The sequence below is a fragment of the Schistosoma haematobium genome, chromosome 1 (assembly GCF_000699445.3).
Source record: "Schistosoma haematobium chromosome 1, whole genome shotgun sequence".
Classification (NCBI taxonomy): Eukaryota; Metazoa; Platyhelminthes; class Trematoda; order Strigeidida; family Schistosomatidae; genus Schistosoma; species Schistosoma haematobium.
In genome coordinates this window covers 69,627,203-69,653,602 of record NC_067196.1, presented here as the reverse complement: position 1 = coordinate 69,653,602, position 26,400 = coordinate 69,627,203, and the positions used below count along the sequence as shown (strand labels likewise).

At 30.2% G+C, this 26,400-nt stretch overlaps 1 protein-coding gene across 2 annotated transcripts in view; it reads right to left on the bottom strand.

The window, feature by feature from the left end:
* The window catches only part of MS3_00001987 (uncharacterized protein), a 205,025-nt gene that overhangs the window by 57,033 nt on the left and 121,592 nt on the right, over positions 1-26,400 (bottom strand). For both annotated transcript variants that reach the window (XM_051209532.1, XM_051209533.1), the window contains one exon: positions 10,940-11,125. In XM_051209532.1, the coding sequence (XP_051074986.1) occupies positions 10,940-11,125 (186 nt within the window). The remainder of the gene's footprint in view (positions 1-10,939; positions 11,126-26,400) is intronic.

Sequence of the window (26,400 nt, the reverse complement as noted above, 5' to 3'; positions counted from 1 at the left end):
TTTTTTTCTTTGAGACTCATGCACAATATTTTAAGGCAAAGGATATAATATGAACTGGTGCATCGATTATAAAACCTTTTTATGTTAGCGAATTTCAGTTTTATGAGGAAAAAAGACGTGTGGTCTGGCTAATATGATTTATCCACATTTTATTCCTGATGTATTCTGTTCATATTTATGAATGATATCAATTTTCAATTTAAATCACTTAAATCTATCCAAAGGCACTGTTCATTACTTTCTTACAATAATGAACTTAATCATTTTGTGTTACTGAAAGGAATATATATATAGTTAATATTTCATCATAACAATCATACTAATCATTGATAATAATAATAATTATTATTATCATAGAGATAATATTGGATCTGGTAATTGAAAAATGAATTGTGATTAACCGAAATGTATAAATAAAATAAAACTATCTATCTATCTATCTATCTATCTATATATATATATATATATATATATATATATATAAACAACATACATTAGATTATGTTCTATGAAAACTTTAAAGGTATTAAACAAATTGAATAGATGTTTATTGCTAACCCAATAAATAGAATATTTATTAATGATTTATCAGAAAATAACAAAATAGCGAGATTAGGGAATTTATTGAAATAACACAATAATAATCATAACAATAAACAAAGAGATGACAATCATTGGTTACGCTTTAAAGAAAAATAAACATACTTATTAAAATATACTATAGTTTGATCGTTTTCATACAATCATTTGATTACTTATGTTATCTTTTGTGAAAGATGGATGTAAATAGTTAGTTTATAATATATAATTAATAATACTAATGATAGACTCTACATAGTTAAATTGATGAATATAATAATGGTGTAAATTATTGTTAAACCATAATTTATAAAAGAAAGAATTCTATTCCGAATAAATTGACTATTTTATTTTTTGTAACTAATTCACTCGCATAGCAACTAATTTTGATGAATTTAAATCGATAAAAAAGATCAATAGATTACTCAAAGTAGAGTTGGTTAAAAAATATTTCGTTACAGATTTCGGTCATGGTTGACCTATAAATAAAAACTGGATCAGAATTATTATAGGAATTAGGTACATCTGGTCTGTTGTTAGGATTCTGTTAAATAAATTATAAAATTTATTTTCCACTAATACTTTTCCATTGAATTTTTTAATGCAATTACCGCGAGTGTTTTTTTTCAAGAGGCATTTCATAGGTCGGTTATCAGATGAGATTACAATTTATGGACGAGCTTTGAGCGACGCCAAAGGAACCTTCAGAGTGTTCACCTAGTGAGTAGGACCAAATGAGTGTTATAAACCAGTGTGAGGAATTAGAATAATGATTTACAGTTGACATCAGCTATAATGCTAAAAGTCTATTTAGCCGAATGGATGGGTGGATTTCACGCCAAACTCCAAGAACTGTTATCTTTTACCTGTTTGGTTCGTCGTAACTTTTAATCTCACTGGTTATCGCAGTAATATTTTGGACTTAACCACCAAACTTTTGTTTCGTATCAGGAAAATTAATCTGAAACAGTGGTTAGAAGTGAACAACCTAAATGACATAATGATATGACAAGTGAAGGCTTAATTGATTGTAATGTGGATGAAATACGAGACTAGTATTTTTATAATCCCCTATGGTAAATAATCACGTTGATCTTATGATATTGAAAATTTGTATTCACATAGTAAATAATTTAAGTACTATTCAATCCAGTCTGTTGAAATCTGACTGTTTATCAATCTTGATAAAAACCATGCAAAAATTAGTGTATGTAGATATTAATTTCCATCTATTTTGCATTTAAAATCGATCATCACCTCAAGTTTTCATGTTCTAACTTTAGTCGTGCTATTGATGAGGCTACAGTAGTTAGTGTCAGTTATCTACCGTCGCACTTAATCTGCCATAATTATCGCCTAATCCATTTTGCCAGTTTCTGAAATTAATTTAGTTACTACCTCGACCCCCTCCCATTTTTTAAATCCCGAATTGGAATAACTTCATACTTGATTATATACATATATGATTTTGACTAGTAATCCATGATATTCTAGTTTTTCCGTTACTAACATCTCTTACTTTATATTGTACTCTACCCAATTGTTACACTTCAATATAAATACGGTTGAAAAAAAGTGAAGAGAAACCATGAAATGAATTCATTTTACTCTGCCTCAGCTTTTATTTTGACTTTATTTAAATTCATAAAGTTAGCCAAATGTATGTTATGATAATTGCTCTATACAATTTATCATTAAAGTAGACTTAAGTTTATCAGATTGAGAGCCACATTTGACGGTAGTGATAGAAAAACGTTCAATACAGCGAAGCTATGGCTCACGTTCACTATTAGAAACTTGCTTTCTGTATCAGTAAAGGATAAGTTCCCTCATCTGGTCACCTCTATATGTATCTACCGATTCGCTTGCTCTTAAGGCAACACACAAAGGCTATAGCCAGAGTTTGCTTTCAACCCTGATATAACACTATGTCCAAACATTGTTCTGCAGGGGTGATAGGAAGCAGTTAGAGGTTCTATTCTAGAACATTTAATCGATTTCAATTACTCCACTGATTCACAGGTTTATTTTAAGGTTGTTTATACAATTGTACAACTAGCTTATAAATTTTTAGATTTATTCGCTGAACTTCGTGTTTCTAATGTTTAGATAGGGATTGTATGTTTATATGATGGATAAATTAACTTCAATATAGCTATTTAAATGTAAAGAATAAGTGGATTGAAACTCATTATGTAAACCGCAGACAATAAAATCATTTAATATTTCGATTTTGTCCACTTCCAATATTATTTTACAAGTCGCATGCTTTTATAAGCTACAAATGAACTTAGATAACAAACTGTCACGAAAGTGAAGCTTTAACCACTTTATCATTCCTATTAATTGTATAGAATTGTATATTTGTATCTCTAGTTGAGTGTTTAAAATAATATTAGATAACAAAATATGTTTTGTGAGAGAGAATAGTTATTTACTTTATTATCTGGATGTGAAAAACTTTAGCTTACGACTATCAAATAAAAAGGAATGGGAATCGCTTCCGACCTTGAAAAATACAAATAAAGACCTATTAACTATTCAGTTAGAGAACTGTACATAATGATAAGTCTACTTCAAATTGTTGTTCACTGATAAAATTTATAATGAAGACTTATATGACAATCAGGCTCACAATTGATTATGAATAATAAATGTATTTATAATGTTATTACATCCACTAATTTCACTCTTTGTTGTTATTCACTGTTGATAATTGATTATGATAGAAAGGAATGGAGAAAATGGATTCAGTAATCTCATCTTTGATTAAACTTCATGAGATCACATTTAATGAAGTTAGTTATATATCAAATTTCCATATACATTCAGGATAGAAAATTATAGCTAGTCAGCAAGAGAGTAAAAAATATATTTGAAAACATACTTAATCCATCAATTTTAATTAAGTAGATTAGACAGGCATTTTTCTATAAGAAGTGATCTTTCGGTTTCATGTAAGCAAGTGGTGCTTTTTTTCAACTTGTGGTACGCAGTAAATACAGTAAGTAATAGTTATACATGAGATTTGTTCTAATTCCATACCAAAGTGAATATGATATGACTGATATTACAGGAAATGATTTTCTTTTGTGAATTCCTACAAATATTTTACTGATCTGTTAACACTAGCTAGTTATTACTGATCTGCATCATAAGTTAATTTGATGGATTATATATGTAGTCGTATGTTGTACATGCTTAAAGTCAGGAAAAATAGTAAATATCAATCGGCTGTTGTTCAATTTATGTGTGATTCAACTATTGAATAAATTTCGTTTTAATTCCCTATTTTCATCACATATGAATTATTGACATTACGCTATCACTTCAATTGATTAAACTATATACTACTGACCATATAGTCACTGTGTTGGTAAGGTAGCAAATATGTGTTCTATTTTCATGTTATTTCAAGATATTTGAATATCCAGAAACATAAGTACTCCTGAGTAGTACGTATCTACGACCCTGCACGTGGTAATCGGACCTAAGAACTTCGGCTCCGTGAAAATCCTTAACATCTGAGCCGGCATCTAATATAGCTAATGTCTAGCTTTGCTCAATCCACGATAGTGCACAACCATATACCAATGTCTTTGGTGGGCAACTGCTTCATACCCAACATGGGTGAACTCCACTGATCACAACTTTCCATCAAAAGTCCAAGAATCCCCCCTCGAAGCTAGTCAATAGTGAGCACATGATAATTATCAGTATACGGTTGAGGAGATTGCTGAGTTTTTCTGAAATCAATGTTAGTCCACCAATGAAAATCTGGAAACATTGGATGGGTCGTGGATGCGCACTGCTAAGGAGTCTCATACTACGACGAAAAGACCATTCAGTGCCTCCAGGATTTTAACGGTGGTTTAACATTGATTACAATAAAAACTCAACAATCTCCACCATCTTGTACCGAAAATAATTATTAAATGTCATGTAAATGGAAAGTTTTCTACGTATTTAATTTTGAAGTTCGCAATTCTTATGTATTAGATTGAACTACTTTATGAAAATTTGAAATGGAACTTAATCAACAGTTTGTGGGGGGAGCATTTTGTAATAAGATACATCTGCAAATTCAGTAATCATAAGCAAAAATTAATTCAATGATTTATAACTATGCAGCGTTTTGACAAAATTAGTAATAAACTTTTTTTCACTTTGTGTACGTCGATTGTAAATGTTTACATTCGTAGTAGAATAGGATATTTGATTCAGTATTTTCCAACCCAATGGTATCGATTTCAGAAACGTAGTTTTTTATCATCCAGAAACTACAGAATTATGTATAGTACAGAATGCCAAATTGATCATGTTTACTTTTATCTTCCGTCAATTGAAGATGTAGATTATGATGGAACAAAAATTTCATATTTCATACTAGTCTGTTTAATGCTCTTTGACAACTTCTCAGAACTTGGAGTTGAACTGCGTCATTTTCACCTTTCCATAAAACAATTTTTTTTATGAAGTACTAAGGTTTTCTTGTTCTAATGACGAATTCTTTCTTTGATAATTGGAATAACTACTTATTTTTATGGATTATTTCATTGTTATTCGTTATTAGCGCCACTATATTGAATAGCAATTTGTCATACGTTTAATTTAATTCTAAATAAAACTATACTGTTGTCATGATATGTAACAATTTACACCGTTTTAGTGTAGTAGATACATCGATGAGAAATTTAAATCAATAATTTTCGCTTTTTGTGAATAGAGATGATATATGGATGGGAAAGTATCCTTAAGTAGGCTTTCTTTCATTGCTTTCATTTCACTTCGATTGCTCAATTCATTATATGTGTTGACAAGTTAACTCGTATTTTTTCCAAATGTTAAAAATTTAAACTATCTATCTGTATATAACAAATGGACGAAAATTTCCTCTAGAAGGAGTATTTTATTTCGTGACAAATGTCCACATTGGATGACACTAAAAATGTTCAACATAATTATGCTTCCTTAAATACATAGTTCATTTAAACATTAGGTTCCTATAAAAGATTACTGCAGCTACAGATGTAAACTCATGCTTAATTGGTTTGTGTTTCGAATAATGGCTTGTAGTTGGATCAAATGAATGTTTTTCGTTTTATTTAAGAATTTTCTGCTGATCACGCTTTCAATGTTATTTTTGCTAACCGAATTCAGAATTCATCTTTTCATACCCCAGAATGTTACATTCCAGGCGGTTGATTTACGATGGTCAATAGTTGTTCAATAGAAATGATAAATATAATTAGCATTTTATCATGATTTGCGTTCAAGACTACCTTATATTTTACATTTTCTCATCAGTGTTTCACATATTGCAATTGTTTTACAAAGCATCACCATATAAATAGGCAGTATTGCCTAGCAGAAGTTTTTATGACCAACTATTCATCTGTTATTCTTTTGCAACTTTTCAATTGATTTAATTCCATAAACTGTTAAACGATTAATGCTCCTGACACCATGCCATGGTAATTCTCAACAAACTGATGATTATTATAAAACACGACAATTCAACAAAGTGATTTTATTGAAGCTAACAAATCGCAAAATGTATTAGTTTTTTTAAGTTAGCAAAGCTTACGTAGTTGGTGATCTGATTCAGTTTTGTGCGCTGTTAGGCATAAAACATGAGATTTATATCTCGTGATTATTCAGTTAATTATCGTATATCAAACATCATTTGATTATAAAACGATAAGCAGTTAGTAGAAATGATTCTTATCGAAATTTATGAACAGTAGATTGTAAAACATGAATGAAAAAAATATTATGAAGTGTCTTTTCACAAGATTCTCATCTATGATATGCATCCCATGGAATTATAATTGCCTGCTAACAACTCATATATTTAATATTCTAGAAAAGTTTTCTTTAAGGGAGAGGGATTATATTTATAGAAGGCCATAAACACAGGGAATATTTATGAAGGCAATGTAGTACAATATGGAAATATAGTAGTAAGGATTTGTGATTTGTGGTTGTTTTTAGTCGAACTGCCACTGATCGATGAAAAAAAAACAGTTTTGTAGTTTCGATAGGTGGACTGTAAAGATTATTTCCATGTTATGTATTCGTTTACATTCTCCATTTTCGGACAATAAGAAAACAGTTTATAGCTTATTGTGTTCCGAAAATTCGAATACTTTATTTATCTTTTCACAATACTTTTATTAAGAATACTAAATTTTTAAATTATATGATTTCCGCTTAGTTTCTAAACTAACAAGACTTTACATATTGTTAATCTGACAAGATCTAATAGTTATTTATTAAAATTTCAACTTTGTATATTATTGTTATCATGATAATGTATTCCTGCTGTGAAAAATTAACGTGTGAATACAATGCTCGTTGGATGAAATTTTAAAAAATCTTTAAGTTATAGCATATCGTTTGTAAATTTCATAATGAAATCACTGCCACAGTTAGACAAACTCACAAATCATAACTGTAAATATTCAAATAACTAAGCAAAATTAATCAAATAGGTCTTTAAAACACATGACTAATTTCAATAGTTGAAATCATGAGCCAATAGAAGCTAGATTACCATGGAAAACCTGGAAGCACTGGACGGCCGTTTCGTCTTACTATGAGACTCCGCAGCAGTGGGTACCTACGACCCCGCCCCTCGCGATCTTCGAACCCAGGGCCTATCAGTCCTTAAACATTAGACCACTGAGCCGGATGCCATCTAGCGATGTCAAAGTCTAACTTCAACCAATCCACGAAATTGCACTGCCGTACACCATTGTCTTCAGTGAGCTGATATCTCACAACAGAACCAGTTGAACTCCACTGGTCACGACTTCTCACTAGAACTCCAGGAAATGCCTCTTGGGGTCAGTTACTGGTGAGCAGATGATCATTATCAGAAGTTAGACATTAACACCGTTGGATGCCTGCCAGCTCAGTGGTCTAGCGGTTAAGCGCCTGCGCGCGATACCGATAGGGCCTGGGTTCAAATCTCACAAGGCGAGGTCGTGGATGCGCACTGCTGACGAGTCCCACAATAGAACGAAACGGCCTTCCAGTGCTTCCAGGTTTTCTATGATGGTCTAGCTTCAATCGGCTCATGATTTCAACTATTAAAATTACCAAAATCTCCCCAAAACCCCTTCTGACACATAACTATCTTGATTTCATGTTAAAGAGACTTGTTTTATGAACACGCTAGTTAATTGTTAAATTTATATAAACAGCCATCTATAATTTTTTATCGCTGAATGATTGCCCCTAATCGAAGGAATATTAAACAGTCTATAAAATGATATTGATAATTTACGATGTACCGGTCTAATGTTATTCTGTTACTTTAAAGAGTGTTACAGAAAACTTTTGTTTCCAAATAAGTCAATTAAATTAAGGTTTGAAGGAGAAAGTTTATTCTGTTCCAGCTACTAACAGTTGTGAATCATAAGTAGTATTAAATACATAGTGTGACATAAGTACGGTAATTTATCCTTTTAAAAAATTCACAGCCTGATAAGTGACATAAATAGAAGCTGGGTAATGAAGAAAGATGAACAATGAAAGTAATAATAATAATAATGTGGTAAAACAATAAAAATATTATGATAATTATAGGATCGTCAATGAATGACGCTATGTAGTATAACCAACGTCCACTTACCATACTAATAATACACAAGATTAGTAGCTAGAGCATTGATGACTATAACTTGTTATAGTGAATTATATTATATATTACTTTGGAAAGATTGAAAACTTTAGTTTCATTCTAATGTTAGCGCTGAATAATTAACCTTTTACTCAATTAAAATAAGTTTGAACGAATTTTATTTATCGTTTATATTGTGTATTTACATTCACATATACAAAAATATAAAAAAAATGTTACTGAGTGGGACAAATGGAATATGTTGAATTTCTGTTTTAATTAATGACTTTTTAATGACGTACACTTCGAACAATTGTGTCCGAAACTAATTTTTATTATACTTTTATCACGTATGAATCTGTTAACACTCGGTAGAAAATTATCCATTTCAAACGTTGAGGGGCGGAGGATGAAAATACGTTTCCTTTTTTTTGTTTATTTTCAAAAAATTTATTTATTTTAAAATTTTTCAGTTTTATAAGTGTAAATCCACATTTGCTTATAATAAATAGGAACTTTCGTCTAAATTTCATCAAATAGTTTCACAGTATTTGGCCGCCCAGTTAGTGTGAGACACTGAAGAGGAAAAATGTATTTGTAAAATCTCAGCTGAAGAATTTGCTGATAATTTGCGATAATTTTTGTTTCTTCATTTTTAATATTCACCAGTTTATTTTCAGCTGACAGATGCATGCCAAGTAAGGACCGGAGTCAGACAAGGCTGTCTACTCTCTCCCTTCCTTTTTCTTCTGCTGGTCGACTGGATTATGAAGACCTCGACATCTGAGGGAAAACACGAAATACAATGGAAAGCTCAGAATCAATTAGACGATTTGGGCTTCTCAGATGATCTAGCTCTTCTATCGCATGCAAAGGAACAAAGGCAGATAAAGACAACCAGTGTAGCAGCAGTCTCTGCATCAGTAGGCCTCAACATACACAATGGGAAAACCAAGGTTCTCAAATTCAAAACGGAGAACAGCAATCCAATCACTCTTGATGGCGAGACTCTGGAAGATGTAGAATCCTTTACATATCTGGGAAGCATCATCGATAAACAAGGAGTTTCAGATGCAGACGTAAAGACGAGGATTTGCAAAGCAAGGATCGCATTCCTACAATTGAAGAACATATGGAACTCAAAACAACTTTCAACCAATATCAAAGTGAGAATCTTCAATACGAACGTCAAGGCAGTTCTACTGTATGGAGCTGAAACTTGGAGAACTACAACAACCACAATCAAGAAAGTACAAGTATTTATAAATAGCTGTCTACGCAAGATACTCAACATCCATTGGCCGGATACCATCAACAACAGACCTATGTGGGAGAGAACCAACCAGTTTCCACCTGAAGAGGAAATTAGGAAAAGACGATGGAAATGGATAGGACATACATTACGCGAATCGTCAAACCACATCACGAGACAAGCCCTGACTTGTAATCCTGAAGGGAAACGGAAAACAGGAAGGCCAAAGAACACATTACGTCGGATAATAGAAGCAGATATGAAGAAGATGAATAAGAACTGGAAGGAGCTGGAAAGGATTGCTTGGGACAGGGTTGGATGGAGAATGCTGGTGAGCGGCCTATGCTCCTTCACGAGGAGTAACAGGCGTAAGTAATTAAGTTTGTTTTCAATTTTATTAAGGTTCTAAGGTTATTTTAATCACAATCATTGTTATACACTAAGTTAATTGTAAGTACCATTAATAAAAAATGTAGCCAAATACTTTTTGAACTCTCTAAAGCATTGAAACATTTAGGTTTGGTTAGTTTATTCAGATTATTGATAAAATTGTTGTAAAATCATACAATTGAACAATTAAACTATCTATTTAACAAACATTTCTATCTTTTAAAACTACTCCATCTGTATTTAGTTATACATCGACATTGTGTATGATGGGTTTTGACAATGGAATAATGTAAAATTATCATTAATTATCTATCAAATGGAGAATTAATTTGTGTTAATGTTTATTAGTAAAATTACATTCACTTATCATATATTCGTTACTGGTGGGCGGCCTCTGCTCCTCCACAAGGAGTAACAGGTGTAAGTAAGTAAGTTATCATATATTCAATAAACAGTTTTCAGGAAAGATGGTAATCAATAGTATTACGGCGGATTGTTCAGCATGGTACTTTAAAAAACACATTTAAACTTAAAATAATCATTCTCTATATATATTTCATACTGTTATATGTGTTAACAATAAATTAACAAGGTGAGACTATAGTTTATGTACGGAGAAATCAGGTATAAGATAACAGGTCTCGGAGTCTGGCGCGAAATTCACTCATCCATTTGGCTAATTAGAGTTTTGGTATCATAGCTGATGTCATTTCGTGATGTAAACTTTAAATGTAATTCTTAACCCTAACCATCAACAGTAAATCATAATTTTATTTCCTTACACTGGTTTGTAACCCTCTTTTGGTCGTAGTTATTAGGTGGACACTCTGAAGGTTCCTTTAACGTCGCTCAAAGGTCGTCCATGAATTACTGTCTCACCGTTAAGAAAATAATTTCTACAATGTTCTCTGTTTTTCTAATAAAAAACAAGATTTTCAAGGTGTAAAAATCTCATATATATGTATAAACTGAGGTCATAAATAGAAGAAAATTGCTGAAGACCTATATTCGTTTACTAATATATATATATATATATATATATATATATATATATATAAATTATAATTCATTAAAAATGTCATCCAACTAACCTGTCACAAGAATATGAAGTATTTCTTTACCTAATGAATTAGTTACGAATTTCACTGATGCTTCTACTACTTTACGTGTAATTCGATATTGTCCTATTGATTTTCCCTCCGTAATTGTATGTAAGTTGAAGTTAGTTGGGAAGTTTTTATTATTACAAAATACTGATCGTAATACTGAATGATTACCTATAAAAAGAAAATTAATTAATTATAAAACTATCAATATCAGATGGGTTTTGTGGATATTATAGTAATTTCAATGGTTAAGATCATGAGTCAGTTGAAGCTAGACCACCATGGAGAACCTGGAAGCACTGGATGGCCATTTCGTCCTATCGTGGGACTCTTCAGCAGTGCACATCCACGACCTCGCCTTGCGAGATTGGAACCCAGGACCTACTGGTTAATTATAAAACGATTCATATTATATATTTTACATTGTTATTTATTGTAAAATCTGTATAATATGAACTATTTCAAATTAGGTTATTATATTTGAATTGTTAGATTTTATGAGGAATTTGTATCAATTTAAAAACAAACTGATTCGATAGCACCACTCCATAACTGATAGTTCTTTGTTTTTTGAGACACCAACACAGTTTTCAGCAACAACTTTTTATATCTTACGTCTAGCACTGTAGAATAGAGTTAGGCTGAAATGATACGAAATAGTGCTCGTTACTTTAGTAGTTTAATTATCCGATAATATGGTTTCATTGTTCAGCAGCCGATTAATCTTAATAGATAAATGTCTATATATATTGTCAAAACAAACAAATCTTTGACAACCTTGATGAACTTTCTCAGTCTTAAATAAATAGCGTAGTTAGGAGAATAAAGTGTTTGCTATAATCCTAAGTAGTCCTAACACTAAATTAATCTATACTTCTTTTACCAGCCAGTGCATACAAATAACAGATTTGTGATGTTATTGACTGAGTAAAATTTATTTCATAAACGAATCTCAACACCAGGCAACAGTTTTAGGTAAATATTGGATCCACCTGCCGAAGTAACAAATGAAACATTTCAAGAGAATATTATTCTAAAACAATTCACATCTGAATGAGAGATTCGTAATAAAATTTCATAAGTTTTGTTATGCATCAATAATTTTTATTATTCTGAAGGGATTTTTTATATGTAACGTAAGCAAAAATACTGTCATCTATTTTGTGTACAGTAGCTGGTTCAAACTATTTGTAAGTGGTCAACCTTTACTCAAATAATTCAACTACACCTGGTTTTATCAGGTCATTTGTATATTTAGCAGTGACTAATATGATATATGCTCTATTAGATCTGGAAATTTGTTGGTTAATTTGAACATAATTCTGATAGACAGAATTAACCAGGAATGCATTGTTGCGTGTACTTAGATTTAAAAAAATTATCTTTCTTTTTTAAGTGGTCCATGCGATTTGATTAGTAAAACTATTTACTAATATATTGTTATGTCCCGATAAGCATAGTGAATGGTAACTTTTGGGATCCATTTATGGACCAATACTATGCGTACATTTTTATCGCATAATTGTTAAATAACTAAACTGTTCATATTCATGACAATCTTATTATAAGCTTTATTTTGACCTATGAATTATTATTATACGATTTACCATTCTTGAATTATGCCCTGTCCATTAATCCCTACCTCCCACCTTCACAGCAACATTTGGCTAATTCTTGTACAAATGTTGTTTCCTATTTTGTGGTACGATGTGGTCTATCTGGTTGGTATATGAACCCAGTATGTTTGAAATAAATGATTCATATTGCAGAGGCTGAGATTGGTGTTCTGGACTTAACTGGTTGGGCTAGGCAGGAAGCAAGACCGATAGGTACTTTAGACTGCTTGCACTGGTTTTATGCATCATTAGTCTGATCGACAATTTACTGCTCTCTAATTGGCGGTATCATAACGTCATACATTAGTAGGATATTGAGGCCACAAGTTATAACATACATACTACTGAATCCTCTACTTTATTCAACATAATTCTGTTTCCTTTTTTGTGGACAATATATATATATATATATATATATATATATATATATATACATTCCACTGTTTTTCTCAATAATAATCACGATAATATATGATAAATTGATTTTGACAAAAACATTGTTTCCATAAGTAACTTTTAACCAAATCAAACATTAAAAGTAAATCGTTTATTTTTAAATGTTGAACGCAATAATTTTGGTAGTTTCAAATGATCTGTTTTTAAAAATCTATTTGCTATAGAGACAAGACATGAAGAAAAACTCATTATACAAAATAAGATACTTTTACACTTTGTAGTTGGTTAACATAGATGCATACATATACATATATAGTTCGTAAACAGTACGTGTTAATAACAAAATCATTGTGACTAACAGGTATGGTTAGTAATAATCCACTAACGTTGCCAGTTTTTTTACCGTAGGCAGATTAAACTTTTTATAGAAAGTGAAGAATGTATTACTAATATGTATTCACCTCATGATTTAATAAGGTTGTGGATTATTTGATAAACGATATGTAGTTGAAGATGTTTATACATCGAATTAACATCCACTTAGAGAAACTTTTATTTACTTAAGAAAAAGACTAGTCATTGCTTATACGATGATTTAACGTAATTTGATAAAGCGAAATTATTAATAATCGGTATGCGGAATATTCGTCTACGACTTATAAATAAGACAATACCTGAAATCTTAGGCATGTTATCGTAGATTCTTGAGCAGAAGTTTAACATTAACAAATAAATTCTACTCAGAAAGTATATATCAGTGCTTCAAATAATTGTAAATCAGGTAGATGATTTCAAGTCAGCTTTAACCACAAAGTGAATTTTCATGATTCAATTCTAAGATCAGACAGATGTTAATTGTGTATTTCCAAAGGTTGAGTGTACAACTTTGAAATTCCCTTTAGGGACAGTTGAGAAAATAAACACATTAGTTTTTAAGAACGAAAACTAGTCCGTCAATCAGGACGAAAATCATAGGAATGTATGTCTATGAATTGTTCTATATTTAATATATTAATTTTATGTATTAATAATCTCCTAACTTAAATTTGGATCCAGTTTTTTTATTAAAAATCATCCAGGAAAGTCTTAAGAACCAGTTGTAGGAGTTTTTCGATTAAAATGGATATTTAAGCTATATTCAGTATTCACAAGATTACCTAACTTCTTAATAAATAATAATTTTTTTTCAATAAAACTACCTGTGGAAATTATTTTCCGTAGTTTTAATGAAACATTATTACCTATAAAGTCAATCAATTCGACAGCGAAATAAGAACTCATCAATGTCATTAAATAAGAATCACTACTTTTAACAAACTGATTCACATTAAAATTATAGATTATTAGATTAGAGCACAATGTTTGAATTGAATCTATCATCCGTAATGAGAAATCTTAAAATAAGACAAATCATCCATCTATATAGTAGATGAACTTTAGTTCATCAGCTGAAAAGAATTTGTATCAAAAACGTTGACTACAGCAAACTTTTCTCAGTTAGTTTGATCGATTTGTTTTAAAAAAAGACCATTATTATAATTATTTTAGATACTTGCACGATATAACAGTTTGTTTTTTTTAAGGGACATTTCAGTTTTATCATTGAATATATTGTAGAATTATAACATTAATTAATGGTTAATAAATAATGAATTTATCTAGTTGTTGTTTCTAATAAATATCGATCTATAGCTCTAAGAAAAGACGTATTCATGAAAGATAATTGTTTAAGGTGAATTACTTCGATCTTCAAAGTAAGAGTTAGTCTCTTTTTGTTGTTGTTAAGAAAATTAAATGAAATTGGACAATATGATCAATACAAACTACCTTTAAATTATATTTCGTTCAAACATTTGTTATTATATATATATATATATATATATATATATATATATATATATATAGTGTAGCAATTGATTACCTTAAGCTTGGTTTACATTCTGTTCCCTATAAAATTAAAATAAAATGAATTGTATGGTCAATACAATAAACTGACGTTTTGTCCCCTCTACTATCTATTAAGGTCATCAAATTTATAATTGATTTAGATGTGTATAGTTTATAAGTTACTACAATAGGCCTCTATAAAATTTTATAGTTACATTCGTCGTTTATGAAAAAAATTTGCTGGTTTTTATGAAACACTAAGTACCATGTGGAGAAATTTATTGATAATCGAGAATCATAATCAATTTTGGGATGGGAAATTCAAAATCGTTCTTTTTTACACGTTCTTTTCTTAAATCTTTTATTTGAAAGGTTAATAATGATATTTGTGTATTATTTCACATATGTCATAATATCCCATCGATTACGTAATTAATTTTGTAAAAAAACTATTTACAGATGTATTACTTTTGCAGTGAAAACAATTACCACAAACTCCTTCTGATAATAATCATTTGCTAACTAGTGACTGACTTCAAGAGATACTCCTAGAGTTCTAGTGAGAAGCCGTTACCAGTGGAGTTCAACCAGGTCTGTTGTGAGATATCAGCTCACTGAAGACAATGGTGTACGGTGGCGCAACTTCATGGATTGGTTGAAGTTAGACACTAACACTATTTGATGCTGGCTCAGTGGTCTAGTTGGTTAGGCGCCTGGGGTAAAACAAATTTAATATATTTAGATAACTTATATTACTTTAAAATTTATGTCATTCACTATAGGAGTTCAATAACTTTCTATTTAATTATTTCAGATACTACCTACTACTTTTAATATGATGGGATTGTATTATTTTAAGAGTAGGAACCAATTTTAATATTCCATGGTTCGAAATAATTAAATCATACAGAGTAAAAATCTATTTTCTAATTATATTTACTTTTATGCTAACTTGATCCTGAAATCATAAAACATGATCTGTTTTGCGGAATGATTTCATTGACTACCGAATTGTTTGAGTAATATCTAGAATTTGATCAATAGACTACTATTTTATTGTTGGGGACGATAGATCCCCAAACTCATATTTTGAATTTTATCGCATCGATCAACTTATTGATTAAACGTTTAAATATTTGTATTGGGGTCAATTGATGAACTGATCGATTAAATGTTTGAATAGCAGTCAATTGATGAACTATCGATTAAATGCGCAAATAGGTCAATTAATGAACTCATTGATTAATGTTTAAAAATTTTCTATGACAATATCGATTGTAAATAATTGTATAAATACGCTTGACTTGTATGCTTGATCTGATCTGCCTGCCTGACTTGGTATCTGCTGTTGCTTGTAGAATACACTTTCTACGCCTTACCAAGACTTCTTGATCGAGTTAGTTGAGTCGAAGACAACGGACCAGAATAGTCTATTGAGTCTCAGAATCCTGAGCCTTCGTTCCGTTCCGAATAAGTCGAATCAGTAGTATCCTCAAGGTTAACGAACCTAACATTTATATAATCGAAATGGACTAAATATATGAATCTAGTGTTTATTTTATTATATATGATATGAAACAAAATGTTGAAGAAATATCTAATTTGTATTAGAGTAAACGATATACCTTTGGGATTAATTTTATATTCAAGGGATATAGTATACACTTCTATAAATAGCTGTTTTCAATCAGATTGAAAAAGACAAAGCATTTTCTTTTAATCCAGTACAATGAAAATGAAAAAAAGAAAGCTGAATTTAATGTGACTCATTGATGAGACAAATGGTAAATATAAAAAATAAATCAGTGGGTAATTAATAGGCAACACTAGAGATCACTAAAATGTACAGACTTAAACATTTCTAGGCGGCTAGTTCTAATCTTAAGGAAAAGATTATCCATATAATATTTTTATAAGTCAAAATGAACTATTACAACCATTTACCACCAAAACTTGACAATTGAGAATAGTTGAAGGTATATTTATATCAGAAGGGTTTTGTGGATATTATAGTAATTTCAATGATTGAGATCATGAGTCAATCGGAGCTAGACCAACATGGAAAACCTGGGAGCACTGGATGGCCGTTCCCTCCTAGTATGGGTATCCTCAGCAGTGCGCATCCACGATCCCGCCCCCACGATTGAATCGGTTGAAGTTATACATTGACACCGTTGGATGCTGGACAGCTCAGTTGTTTAATGGTTAAGCGCTTGAGTGCGAGACTGATAGGTCCTGGGTTCGAATCTCTCAGGGCGAGGTCGTGGATGCGCACTGCTGAGGAGTCCCACAATAGGACGAAACGGCCTTCCAATGCTTCCAGATTTTCCATTCTGGCCTAGCTTCAATTGACTCATGATCTAAACCATTGAAAGTATATTTATATGTTTTTATGTATTTCGTAAACTGATTCAACAATCATTAGTCAGTTCATAAATGAATTGAATGCAATTTTTATCTTGAAATGGTAAACTTTTGAAAATCACTAAAAACTATCATGTATAATATAATAAAATCATACGATTGTGGAAAGTATAGTAGTGAACATGAAATAGACAAAGTTATTTAGATAAACATCTATCTGAACTCCAACTATGAAAAGGTATACTCAGTATATAATACCAGACGTGATATGAATGTAAAAAATAAGTACATCTTTCCATAATTTGAAACACTGAAATAATTACCAAATAGAATCCTTTAAATTTTCCATTATCTGTTATACTTGTATAATCTTAAAAGTACTTCGAAAAATTAACTAATTAAGTAATGTGATTTTCTATTATCAAACTGATTGAATGTGTCTCAAACACTGATACAATGAAAACGTTTAAAATGGTCATCATATATGAGGAATTAATTACGTAGAATATAATTAGTTGTATTAGAAAGAAATGAAGGAAGTCAAGATATCATTATTGTAAGAGTTACATACTAGCTAACTTACATTAAGTGATTGGTTAAAACTAATGTCGTTCAAACTTGCTACATATTCTTATGACCAATTATTTTACAATAATGAAGTACATAGAATTGTAAAATAGATAATAGATCATCTAGCTAAAGTATTTTGATCTTCTTTTTTACTAGTATAGGGGTTGTGAAGATTTAGGTTTTTGATTGAGATCATGAACCGATTGATGTTAGACCACCATTGGAAACCTGGAAGCAGTGGACGGCCGTTTCGCCCTATTGTGGGACTCCTCAGCAGTGCGCATTCACGATCGCACTCGCGGGATTCAAACCCAGGGCCTTCAGTCTTGTTCGTGAACGCTTTTTTTAAAAAATTAATTACTTTTACCAGAAAATAATAAATACACGAACATGCATAGTTCATTTTCTATTTAGAAAATAAATGAAAAACTCTCATCTTAGGTAACAAATATTTTGTTTTTGTATTAAGTTACAACAATCCTATATTACAGCTTTATTCAAACAGCTTTCGTTTCTTTATCTCAATTGAATGTCTATTATGAATCATATGATTTCGGTGTATTAAACTAAAATATATGTAAAATTCTAAATGTTATTCATATAAAGCATCGTGATCTAATTAATTTCTGTCAAATAGTTCAATTGAATTGTCATTTATTTGAAGGTTTCAAATTTCAAGTTTATAAGTTTAAATTGTTATTATTTTAATAATTGAGTGTAAAGTATTTATCGGGTAAAGATGAAAAGAAAGAACATGATGCCCTCCTTTATGTAATAACTGGATACATCTAAATGTGAAATGCATAATGCTAATTAAGGTAAGCCAAATTATTCAATAAATCAAATAGATTAGTTAATTAAATAACTAACAAACACATGGCTATTTTATTATCATTAACAAAAATTACCAGAATGATTTTACTGTAAAAGTCTAAATAACACAAACCATTTTTATGTTGTTTTAGTGATATGAAGTTCTAGATTTAATTATTAAATTTTTTAAACAAAAGAAGAATTTGAAACATAAACAAAGAGATAAAAATTATTTTCAGAAGAGGGTTTTGGGGGAATTTTAGTAATTTAATAGTTGAATTCATGAGTCAATTGAAGCTAGGCTACTATGGTAATCCCGAAAGCACTACACGGCCGTTTCGTCTTGGTATGATACTCCACAGCAGTGCGCATCCACGATCCCGCCTCGCGAGATTCGAACCCAGACCAATCGGTCTCGCGTGCGAGCACTTAACCATTAGACCACTGTGCCGCTATCCAATTGTGGTAATGTCTAACTTCAACCAATTCATGAAATTCCGCCATTGCTGAGGAGTCCCATACTAGTTTCAATTGATTCATTAGTTCAACTATCAAAACATATTCTGTACAAAATTAATGGTTATTGGATTAATTTCATAGTTAAAGAAATGATCGGGCAGTACCACTCATCAACACAATTTGAAGTGTAATGATGCCAAAAAAAGCAAAATTGTTTTTTAACGTTATCTTTACGAATGGCAAGCAACACAACATCATGACGAATATACTTTAAAATAATTCTGATAGCCACTCAATAATTCGTGACATAATAAAATCTAAATCTCTGACAATTGTTTTACATTGAACAGTCAGTCAGTCAACTACAACGTAGGACCAAGCATATATACGCACCGGTCCAAGTTGCCATACCTCATAAGCACAACTAGATAAACAACAAATTCATTGAGTTCGTCACTTTAATGGTAGTAATTTATAAAAGAAAAATTTTGTATAAGGATGCAGTATAGGAAGAAAGAATTAATTGGTAGAAAAAGAGGTATAAAGCAATTTTAATCTTTTAGTTTAATGGAAGACGGATAGCGTATACACCTAGGCCAATCTGATCGGTTCTGAGCCATGTTAACCAGAGTCTCTAACCATTGATTACGATAGTCACGCGGACCCCAACCAAGTAGTCTGCATCTATCAGCATGACTCAGATCAGAAGTTAGTGACTTCAAGAACTGGTGCCACGTTCTGATTTGACCGCATCTAACTTTCTTCTAACCGTCTCCAACACTAATCAGCATTGAACGTCTTGGCTCAACCAACTCAGTGTTCACAATGCATTATTCTGATCATCTAATATTAATCGAATGTTGCATTTTATTCTTCACTTAAAACACAAAAACAAATTTAAATGAATTCACATTATTCTTTTTCAAATAATTATCTTTTTCTTAATAATATTTTAAACATAATCAACATACTACTTAACTGCCTTAAATAGAACTAATCAGTTCATTGATGCATATAAAATTTGTATAAATAGAGATTACAAAATAGAATCATTTCTTTATTTTTTTATAATTTGTGTATTCTTACTTGAAGTTTACACAATTATCTAATGAATGATGAAATAAATTGAATTATTTAATAAGATTGTTTATTTTCCTATTCAATATGTTTTCTTTTGTGAATAGTGAAATATTTAGAACAATGAAAAAAAATGTTGTTTTGTTCTTTTTGAAAAAAAAATTTACTTCAATGGTTGAGATCATGGGTCATTTGAAGCTAGACCACCATGGGAAACCTGGAAGAACTAGACGGCCCTATAGTCCTATTGTGAAACTACTCAACAGTGCGCATTCACTATCCCACCTTGCGAGACTCGAACTCTGGACCTATCAGTCTCGCGTGCGAGCACCTAACCATTAGACCACTGAGCCGCTATCCAATTGTGGTAATGTCTAACTTCACCCAATCCACGTAATTGCGCCACCGTACACCATTGTCTTCAGTGAGCTGATATCTCACGACAGACTCAGTTAAATTCCACTGGTCACGACTTCTCACTAGATCTTCAGGAAATACTTCTTGAAGTCAGTCACTAGTGAATTATGTTGATTAATATTAGAAGAGCTTTTTGTGGATATTATAGTGATTTCCATGGTTGAGGTCATGAGTCAGTTGAAGCTAGACCATCATGGAAAACCTAGATTTTTATTACATTACTCGTCAAATTATGAATGAACTAATGTATATCGAGGCTTTAACAGGATACTGAGAATATTCTAAATAACTTTTAAGTAAAATGTTTAAAATTTATGGAAAATAACATTGAACAAACATTGGAAAACCTATAAACTGTCAGTTTAACAAAGAACAATCAAGATTTTTATTGGTTGAGCTATAATGTAAAATGGCACACTATTTTACATCATAACAAGCATAAATTCACACAGTTAAAATATTCAATTCAAAATTTCTTAAATCTACAATTTAAACTTACACAAATACCGACAAGAATAGATAAATCAAATTTGTCCACAATGTCAGATCTTTTTTTGGAAAGGACTTTTTCGATAACTTTTTCAGTCAGTTGTCTTTAAAACATTAGAATATGGTATTTTAGTTAATATCGAATGAAAAAACCTTGGAAGTTCTACCTTTTTCTCCTCCTGTTATCATGTTTGAATGTTTTAATAGATAAACGAATGTTAAGATGTGTGCCTATCGATTAGTTTACATTAAGACCCAGAATATTTTGTTAGAATATGTTAGGTTATATTTCTTCTTTTTAATAAATCATGAAATTAATGATGACAACAATAATGATACCTACTCATTTTGACAGAATTTTATTTTGTTTTTTTTCTGGCAATGAGTCTAATGTCAACTTAAAATAAAAATGTCTTGTTTCCTCAAGATTACCTATAACATTCATAAACTTGGAAAAGTAGAATAGATCAGTTTATTACTTGAAGTAGTTTTGCTAGTGACTTTGCTTTGTGACCTTAAATGTACAGTGCTAGCATATAATTGTTAGCTCATTTATATTAAAGTTTCTTTCTTTCAACAAGATAATAGCAAAACTCAATTCATAACTTCTTAAACATGAAGCGAATTTATCATATTTAGTACTGTTCTGAATAAGAAAACGTATTCATACTCTAAAAGCTAACACTACTGATAGGACTGATGTGTAGAGTAGATAATATTCATGACTGTTGTAATGTATCTACCATGTTAATGAATAATTATATTGGATAATTTGCTTTTATTTGACTAATTACAGTGGGTTACATTATATTTCTTTCATTAAGATTACAAGAAAACGTTAAAGACCTAATCATCATATATAAAGTGTTATTTAATGTAATCCATTCAGTTAGGCTGTTTTGTTCATTCGATTAATTAGGGATTACATAACAATTATTATGAAAATGAGGAATATTCAATTCTTTATTATTTTTCACAAGTATTGTGGTGCGTGCTACTTATATTGATATAAGTAGTATATGACACGAGTCAGGAATGTAATATCCGGCGGTAGAAGGTGGGGAAGATCAAGAAAGGAAGAGCAGGAATAGAAAGCAATTAATATGGAAATGCAAGGACAATGAAGTTCGAGACAATTATTGAACATTTTGCAAATTAGGTATTATAGTATGGTTTTTCTAGTTTACCAAGTAACCCTATAAAGTTGTTCTAAATATTTTGGTTGTCCTCATCTGTGTTCCCCTTCACTACTGTATTTGTTCACCTGTATTGTTTCAAAGAACAAAGATAAATAGGGTTTTGTTGTTAAAATTTATTTCTAATCAAAATAGTTAGTTGTTTTGTTTTAATTAAATTAGTTGTCATTATTCAATATTTTATATTTTGTAACAGGCTTTTATATTGAAATAATATCAATTTTTCTATATACAATAATAAAAACTAACATTTTCATATGACTGAAGACAACTTTTTATCATAAACCTTTATTCACTGATATTCGATTTTGACAAGTGGACGTTAAAAAAAGTATGCTTGTTTCGAAACACATGTACAGTATAGAAATTATACAAACATCATTGAATAGGTGTATAAATGTATACATATCCATACATAAACATATACAAACATACTGAAAAACCGATCATAGGTTATACAAAGATTTAGTTTACTAGGTATTAAAGTAAAAGTCTAATTCTTATGGGACTAAAATTGTATTTTGTCAAATGGTATAAGATATACCCAAAAGTAAATAAAAGTGAAAGGAGGCAAGAGACAATATGATGTGAAATTTACAAGATTCATTTTTCTTTCTATTTAGATTACATTATGTTCATCCATTGATCTATCTATATACCAATAGAATTATTAATTTTCTAATATACATTGACTGTATATTCTATTCTATTTTAGTTTTTATCTTCAATTTTCAATTACCTTTATGGCTCAAAATATGTATATGTTCTATGAAAATCAATATCACTGTTACACACTTCATCCTGTTCAAAATCTGTGATGTTTGTTATTTTTTTTTGTCATTTTACTTATTACTGAAGAAGAAAAAATCAGTAGAGATAAAAAAAGATGTTTTATTTCTTTCTAGTTTCTATTCAATTAGAATGTATTACGTTATTATATATACAATGTCGTTTAATGGGTATGGAAATGTACTGACAAGAATATATTTAAATGAATTAACCGTGAAATTTTATCGATCAATATGTTAGGTTTTATGTGAATCTGGAGGTCTACACGTTAAGTATTCTAAAGTCATATGGATTTTTTTTTCATAGAAGATTAGAAAATTCATAATCAGAAAAAGATTGCTGATGATTAAACATAATGTTACCAGTAAGTTGATTAATAATAAGCCTAGTCTTATATTGGATATGGTACTTATCATTTAAAATTATAAACTATCAGTGAAAACTTTAACTATACTTGACTAAGAATAGTTCCTGTTTATATATTTCAGGCAAAATGTCGAATAAAAATGTTCATGACCTCTTGGACACATATATGTTAGAATTATTTGCTAATATATATATATAATCTTGTTTAACAACTATCATGAAAGAAATCATTCAGTGATACGACATTAATCAACAGTTTTCCATGGTGGTCTAGCTTCAGTTGACTCATGATCTCAACCATTGAAATGATTATAATATCCACAAAAAAACCTTTCTGATACTTTATTATATATCTGAAAAAGAATTTTGACTCAATTATTGACAGTCTGAATGAGGTCTAGTTTATATATCTCCATAAATAAAGTCTTCAAAAATAAGTTTATTCATTAATGAAATATCCTAAAATTTTATGCGAATTCATTCATTACGCAAATGTACATTTCCGGTCAAATATCTTGTTATCCTTAAATATTCTAAAGTATTCCTGTGGCAACTATATTTTGATCAGTTCTGGTAAACGAAGACAAAATAATCATATCAGATGTTGACAAGAATTTAAAGAAGTTGTATCGGCAGATGTAAAATAGATACACATTCAGTTACATTAAAAATAAGACGCTTAAAAAGAGTAACTTCAAACACGCAGACAGAATGGGTTATTCAGTATTTTCATGTGGTTCTTTTTAATTATTAATCTTTAGATATGAGATAAAAATATAGATTTATGGGAAGGGCATAACAAATATTCACTTCGTTTTATACCATTAATCAATAGATGTCAATAGTGTTTTCCGTATAGATGTTATTTCATCAGTTAATAGCAGTCCATCATCGGAACTATTATCAACTTAATGAATATGTTGACAAGTCACCTGTATAAATATATATGATGATTATTTGATGACTCCGGTTCAAACAACTATCTTGCAAATCGAACGAACTCATGAATGTCAACCTCTGAATTATACTGATTGACTTAGTGGTATTCTGTGTATTACAAAGTATATGTTGAATGAGTTTAATTTTGTGCGCTTTTTTTCTGTAAATACGTGAAAAAGAGCTCTATACTAGGATGAACTATATTTTTATGCCTTTTTGAAAAATTTATATTCCTGCCTTGTTTCTAACTGAAATTCAAATTGTAAGCATTGAAAAAATAGTTAGTACGGTGTTGAGAAACCAATTTTTAAAAAAGTTTCGAGACAAATCAATGTTATAGTTATCATTAACAAGGTTTGACTAGATAATTTCGAGTAAATTGAGCATTGGTTAGATTGTTATATATAAATTAACATATTTGTAATATCCCAATAAGTAGAAAATTTTTCCCACGTTTCGTGACTCAGTGTAAGCCACTTCTTCAGAGAATAAATGACTAAATCAAACTTAACTCAACTTGGATTAATTATGGTTTTGGTGAAAAGCATCATAAACTTTTCAAGAAAATAATCTCAATTTCAAGCTCAAAAATACATCAGACTAAATAAACAATCAATAATTATTTTTTACTCTGAACAAATGTCTGTTCACTTTCAGTGTAATGTAATCGTTTTATCTGTAATGAAATCGGGTTTTCCTATTCTTTTAAATTTAATTTTAACTTCATGAAACATTTGGGATAATAACTGTAAATAGTAATTGATGATCGGATATTGATTTTTAGCAAGATCTGTCCTACTACTTCTTCTTAAGTGAATCAACTGAGTTGATATCGTTTCAAACTGTAGAATATAAGTCAGTTAAATGTTGACGTTTAAACCTTACTCAGGTACAGAATAAATACGATTCAGATTTTCTACCCTTCGCATGATAACAATAATTGACATAAAATAGTCCAAACTAGACAATTTTTTTTACTTTTTTATCAGTTAAGCTACTTATGTAAAGCAAATAATTTTAGCCGATCATCTACGAATCAAGTCTACCTGAGTAACTAAATATAGACACAGAATTACCTGGGATTTTTTTCTTGCTTATTTAGTGTAGTCGGATTTTTCGTACTAAGTTAAATGAAATTAGGCATTAATCATTTTAAAATGTTAACAATAGTCATAAGAAGTAATAAGTCAGAAATTCTAATCCAAAAGCCCGATTCAACATCATTTACTAACTTGGCCTATCCAAGATCTGACAAACCAACAATGGTCTATGTTTCAAGGTTAGCTTAAATACTCAGTGTACATATACCATTAGCCTCTGTAATGTCTCAACTTAAACTTACTTGTTATAATTAATCATTTAAATTAAACAGTTAAGCACCTAACCAATTGTCATTATTTTACTATATACATAATATTTCTTGTTATAAGTACACTTTCATCATATAATCAATGTGCTTAGTATTCTTTCTCTTTGCTCTACATTATCTACGTGTGTAAGACAAAAGTTAATGAGACTTTTAAAGTAGTTTGGGATTCATTTAACAGTTTATCTAGCAAAAATACCTAGACATTATCAATATACATGTTTATGAGTTCAGTGATCCAGAAAAGTTAATTATTAGACTTTTGACTCCGACTATTATGATTTTACGAGGTAATATCAAAAATGATGTGAGACGATTTTGGTGTAAGATGAGAGAGCAATACAAAGATGAGTAATAAATTCATAAAGCAAACTTTGATATAAACAAATTCAATGAACTAGGTGATATTGGTGAAATTGATTGATAACATTTAGTGCTTATTGAGTAGTATAATTAATACATTAATTGAGTTTTCTCACTCATATACAAACCCACGCTAGTAGTTGATTAACGTCCAAGGTACATTATTTATCACCAATAATTAAAGAATATATAGATTGATAATAAAACATCGTTTTAGGTCTTCATATTAGTCATTTGATTTTAACTATATAAATGTTTGAATAACTATGTTATCCACAGTATTTTACATCAATAATTAAGTCTCCCATTATGAATTTCAGGTTACGTGTTTGAAATTTC